We start from the raw sequence: 6527 nt of genomic DNA, 5'->3' as shown, positions 1-6527 counted from the left end.
TAACATTTTGTCAAGCTTGTTTTGTGTGTGTATGTGTGTGTGCATATCCATCTATATCTACACACATTTTACATGTGCAAGATGCAACATGGCTTTTTTGTTCTATAGTGTGTGTGTGTGTGTGTGTGTGTGTGTGTGTGTGTGTGTGTGTGTGTGCATGTGCGTGTGTGATTTACATGAGAGTTGATTGGCAGATAAGATTACAAACCACAGAAAAAGAGAGCACACAAACAGCCCTGAAAGCAAATGTATTGCTGCGAAAGTGAATGTAGAGGCTACATACAATGCTGAAAACATTGCCCCTCTCATGAATGTGACTTGTTTCATTAATCCAGGTAGTAGAAATTGAATGAGTGTAATTTACCCAGGGTGAACATTGCTCACATACCACTGGGAGAGAAAAAGCGAACACAATTAAAATTGTTTTAGAGAAGAATGGGTACGTTGGGACGTTGGGACGTTGGGCGGTTAGGCAGTATTTTTACTACATGGTTTAGCAGGGAGGAGGGTCTAATCACTCACTTTGCCTTTCCCTTCCTTTAAAATGTCACCAATCTCTGATGTATTGAAGAATCCAAGATTGTAACTGATATACTGACCAGTCCCCTGAGTCACTACTAGCACTCTATCTGCATTAAGGTCTCCATGCCCCTATGTAGACCACAAAACATGACCTATATCAGCTCACGGCATAGAAAATAAGTAAAGGCAAGGGGGAAGTGTCCCTAAGACGGTCCCAGCATAATAAGTAGTTATTGCAACAGACTGGCTGCAGGAATTTGATCTCGTCATGGAATACGAGAGTTGTACCCACTGTATGCACATAGAGAGATGGGCTCGGAGTTCTGCAACATAAGATCACACAGGAAGCTGCAGTGAGAAAACAAGCTTGTAAGCTCATTGCGACATCCTCAAAAACTCAAAAAGGCTCTGGTCTTTCGTTATCAAAAAAACTTTGAAACAATCACAGCTTGTACAGAACTGCGGCTTTTAACCAGAACCAAGAGGTACGATCACTTGACACCCGTTTTAGCCTCTTTCCATTGGCTCCCTGTTCAGAATCTAGAGCTTTTGCAGTCCAAGCCTGAGGGTGACAAGTGACTAATGACAAGGAAATGAGTCTGTCTAAGTCAGTGTCTTTTTTTAAAGTCTCTTCTAAAAATGTACTTTAGCATATCCCGATTTTATCTGAGCTGCCTGTTTATTTCATAGGTTTTTTTTATTTCTTGTTTATTTATTTTTATTTTGGCCTTCATGTATTTTAGGCGTTTATTTTATTTCATTATATTTGTGTTTTAAATGTGTTCTGTTTTTTTGTGAAGCACTGACTGTTTTGAAAGGTGCTATAACCCTAACCCTAAACCCTAACCCAACGTGTATTATTATTGTTACTGCTGCAGCAGATAGAGCATCATCACCATGACACTATTTCATAAAAATGGTGATTCATCTCCAGCTCTGCAACAGTCTGGTGACCAAAGTAGCTTTTCCCCCTCTGTGCTATATTCTCTGCTTGGCCATGATCAAAGGTTCTTTTCCAAATTTGGCAGCTACAAAAACAATTGCGTAAACCACAATCTTACATTTGTTGGCGGTGTGAACTGAGATCATCTCATAATAAGACCCTATGTGTGTTTGCAATTACAATCTGTTTAAAGGTGCAGTACAGCATTCTGACATTTCCCATCACACATGCTTTTTACATTTATAAAATTATGACAAAATGGCTGTAGGTCATTATTATGTCCATATCATATTGATGTTATCTTGGTATCTTAGCACATACTGTAGGACAAATATAAGTGTCTAATATTGTGCAAATATGATGGCGTAACTTAATTACATTCGTCAAAAAATTTTAAAGTGAGAGCCCTGCAGAAAAGAGTAGATAATACAAATATGTTTAGTAAGTAAAGATGTTGTCCTAGGGTTTGTCTTGTTCTTGAGGATTTAGATTTTGTCTCCACAGTCCATGTGAGCTCTTAGTAGGGTGATCTTTGTGCAAAGAGCTTGTGTCAAACAGGAAGTGAGCAAAACTAATGATAAGCTCACCACGATCAGGCTGTGAGGTGGAGGCTGTCACCATTTGTGTCTGTGAGATCTTTGATAAAACATTCTGAATGATATGATAATATACACGTGTTGCTACTGTTAGGTAAACAAAACCTCAATTTGGGTTGTTATACTACCTATCAACTGTTGATTCTCAGGTCAGATCATTTTGTTAAAGCGCCCATATTATGCTCATTTTCAGGTTCATAATTGTATTTTAAGGTTGTACCAGAATAGGTTTACATGGTTTAATTTTCAAAAAGCACCATATTTTTGTTGTACTGCACAGCTCTCTGTCACTGCTGCAGATCCTCTTTTCACCTGGTCTCTGTTTTAGCTACAGAGTGAGACCTCTTTTCTTCTTCTTCTTCTGTACTATCTTTGCTTGCACTCGCACATGCGCAGTAGCTCAGATGTAGATCATGTCAGCTAGCTAGCTCCATAGACAGTAAAAGAAGGCTGTTTCTCCAACTCGGTCAGAGCAAAGAAGGTGGAGTACATTGGTCAAAATACAATCTTGGAAACCATTTGCTATCTTCTGACAATGACTAAGCTTTTTATTAGCTTTTTAATGTATCTGCATTCATATGCAGAGAAACAATCGGAGACATCGTCTCTCTACTTCAACTCTATTCTTTGCTAATCTGAAACCATGTAAACAACGGCCGGTGTGCAGAAGAGGAGGTTTTGGCCCAGATATCCACTGGCTACACCATAATCCCCTAAATATTGGCTGTTGCCCCCAGAGGCTAAATTGTCATCAGATCGATGGGTTCCGAGATTGATTCAAAAGTTTAGAATTTGATGCAGAAATTAGGGGTGGGAATCACCAGAAGCCACACGATACGATATTATGGGTTAAGGGTTAGAAGTTAAATTCTCATGTGCAATTTACATAATAAAAGATTGATTTATATAATAACAGATCAGTACTTGCCGTCCGTGTATTAATACATTGCCATGGAAAATATCAAGATACTATGTACCTCTCATAAACAATCAGACTAAGGTTCAGTAGAGTAAAGGATACATGGAAAAAATGTATGATCAACAAAGAAAAAATACTACATGATTATACGTGCAGTGCAGTTTAGGACATCTGTAATAAGGCTTACGTATAATAAACATGTTCAAACATGACAATTACAGCAGGCATTAATTCCCTTACAGCAGGCATTAAGTATAAGTTATGCTCGAATTAGTTACTCAGCTTTGCTCTTTCTCCGAGAACTTCGGCAGCAGATAACCCTACAGGCTAAGACTGAAACCCAGACAAAGGCTCCAGTGAGGGCCATAATTAAAACAGCCACATCCAGGCAGAAGTAGGAGTACCAAGGTAGACTAAAACCTGCTGATTGCAAATGGGCTGCTCCTTTGTTCCGGATGACGTACTCAATCCAAAAGATGGCGGTGTCCATAGGAGACATTGGCTGATCGTGGTGTAACTGTGAGAGACGCTGTATGTTGTTACGGTACGAGGGAGTCTCCAGGATGTCCTTTAGAGCCTCCAGGAAGTCTTCTTTGGTGAGTGAGTTGGCCTCCATTACCCGAGCTGCCCCACGTTCCTTTAGCCGAAGTAGGTTGTCAAACTGGTCAAAGAGGAGTGGCAGGCCCAGAATGGGAACGCCATGGTAAATGGCCTCATACATGCCGTTGGTGCCTCCGTGGGCTACAAAGGCACGAGTCTTGGGGTGCCCCAGGAGGTCTTTCTGAGGGAGCCATTTAACCAGAAGGGTGTTGTTCCCCAAGGATGAAGGCTTTTCACCCACAAACCTCCACACCACCTTTTGAGGTAGCTGAGCAAAAGCAGCAGCAATGGCCTCTGTAGTCTGACGAGGCAGGGCTGACACCAGCGACCCCAAAGACATGACCACAACCCCATGCTCTCCAGAGCTCTGCATGAAGGCCTCCAGCTCAACGGGAAGAGGACCAGACTTTGTGCACTGGAACCCCCCTATGTAGACCACATTGGGCATGGTGGGCCGAGGGAACTCAAAGACAAAATCCGTCCTCACCAGCCAGATATCAGCTGCAAGCTGCAAAGACAGCAAGTCAGTTCCAGGAGGGAAATACTGCTGGAACACATCTGAGTAGGCAGGGTTAATGAAAAAGTGCTGTTCAACAAAACTATAGATAGAATGTAACATATTCCTGGTTCTTTCCAGAAAATCCATCTGATCGTGAAGTTCACTTCCTGACACAGGAACATAGGAGACTGGAGAGGGAGCTATGGTCAAATGGCCCTCTCCAGTATTAATCCAGCGCACATTGAAAACCATTGGCAGCTTGAGGTAACTACCCAAAACATTACCTATAGGCAGAGTAGGGTCCGTTAATATTAAGTCAAACTTAGAGTCTTGCATTTTTCTCATAAAAACAGGGTCATCTAAAATTGTAGCAACTGATCTGGCCATGATCCCATGGCCCTTTGCCAACAGGGATGTGATTAAGTACTGTTGACAGAAGGTGCGTATAAACGCGGGCAACCTACGGCATTCCATAACATCTAGTAGCATTTTATTGTAGTAGTTAATGTCCGCTGTCTCATCCTCCAGCATGGTCACATTAATAGAAGTAAAAATGGAAGAGTTACTAGGGATGTACCAGCTCTTGTCAGAGCGCAGCACAGTCATGATGTGGCCTCTGGAGTGCAGCTCTCGGAGGATCACCTCCATGTTGATCCAGTGGCTGCCATCAACGGGCACTACTAGGATCCTGCTGCCACTGCAACAAGTGGGCCCGAGCAACAGTAAGCAGAGCCCTGTCAGGAATATAGAGATCATCATGCTGGACATTGCCTGGGAGAAACAACATAAAGAAACAATTAGAGTTGTAAAACCCAGTAACTTTAAGGTATAGCTCATATGTATGTAATTTGTTAGATTGTTCAATTAAAAGTTAGTCAAATGCCTCACCTGGTCTTGTTGTATCAAAACCCAGACATATGGCTTGATCTCCAAATCCTCAGTGAGCCAAGATCTGTGTTTCCATACAGTGTAACTTTTATACACAGAGGCCCGTTTCTACCAGGTCAAAGTCCAGCATGTGGGTTACATGCCTACTCCCAACGGTCTGTGCTGTATTTAAGAACAAAGGTCAATGGTAAAAGTATACAATAGTAAGGTAGAGTGCATATTAATGGACTGAAATTTGAGTTATCAAACATTTTGCATTTGTCATTTCAATGTATTAGTTCAAAGTATGTATTACAGCTACGGTGCCTTCACGCTTCAAAAAGCCGGTCTCTTGCTCTTTTCAATATCATTTTTCTTTTTCTGGGCAAAGAAGAAGACTCCTGTTCCTGATATTTGGATTTTGAATACGTGTGGTCCTCCATGTTTCCTTCTTCAAACTTACCGGGGCCGGGAAGCTACGATACCCATTAGCAGCATTAGCAGCACCTGTGAGTTTATCATGTGACAGAGAAAACGCGAAAGACGGAGCAGCATGTCCTGTATGTCCCTTACCGGCTAACGTATTTCAAGATGGCGCATGAATGTGGAGTGTCTATCCTAGTTCATGCGAATGCAAATGTGAAATTTCAAGCCAAAAGGAATACTTGGAATTGATGGTGGTGGTAAATATTCATGAAAAAGAACAAGTTCATGAACGGGCAACACAGATTTCGCAACCCGGTCTCACGGCAGTTCGTGAAATGGTCACGTTATTTTGATCTATTGATTTGTGTACAGGGAAACGATTTTCTACTTTATTTCGTGGTGGTCACCACGAAATTGGAACGTTACCATTTCACAAACTGCCATGCGACTGGGCTGCAGCTGGGCCTGCTCTGGGGGAGATGGTGACAACATGATCCGCGGTCTCTGGGGGACACAACAACGGGGAAATTAAACGCTGCACGTCGGCGACAACTGCTATGACACTGGTCTGCTCTGGGGAATGCAAAAATGGGGATGCCACATGCGGTAGACGGTGACAACAACGGCTGCCGGGACACGATCCGCGGTCTCTGGGGGACGTAACAACGGGGAAATGAAACGCTGCACGCCGGCGACAACGGCAACAACTACCGTGACACGCTACAACAACGGAAAGGTTGTGGTTAGGAAAAGAAAGACGGGGAAAGGTTGTGGTTAGGAGAACAAGAATGCAGAAAGGAACTACCACACGCGGGCCACGATCCCCGGTCTCCGGGTTGAAAGTCCTGTGTTGTTTGACCCATCCACCACCCCAACCAACCTCCTTACGCGGATTTTCGGCTTTTCATACTACTCGCTACCATAATCGTGCTGATATCACGTAATATGCTTCCCATTCAAATACATTAGTTTAAAATTCGTGCTCACCAACACGATAAAAACCAGAAAAACATGTCCCTGTACACGAGTCAATAGATTAAATAACGTCACCATTTCACGAACTGCCATGAGACTGGGCTGGATTTTGATAATGAACAACTAAACACGTTACACACTGGACCTTTAAGGCTCTTCATGAGCTGGCTCCACATTTGA

At 42.6% G+C, this 6527-nt stretch overlaps 1 protein-coding gene across 1 annotated transcript; it reads right to left on the bottom strand.

Annotated features, from left to right (window-relative positions):
- Nucleotides 1-3254: 3254 nt before the first annotated feature.
- Nucleotides 3255-4847, bottom strand: ugt5g1 (UDP glucuronosyltransferase 5 family, polypeptide G1). The gene has a single exon (XM_078275983.1). The coding sequence runs from the start codon at nucleotides 4845-4847 to the stop codon at nucleotides 3255-3257; it is 1593 nt and encodes a 530-aa protein (XP_078132109.1).
- Nucleotides 4848-6527: the final 1680 nt, after the last annotated feature.

This window comes from Sander vitreus, chromosome 19 (genome assembly GCF_031162955.1).
Source record: "Sander vitreus isolate 19-12246 chromosome 19, sanVit1, whole genome shotgun sequence".
NCBI classification, from domain to species: domain Eukaryota; kingdom Metazoa; phylum Chordata; class Actinopteri; order Perciformes; family Percidae; genus Sander; species Sander vitreus.
This window is presented reverse-complemented; position numbering and strand designations above follow the sequence as displayed.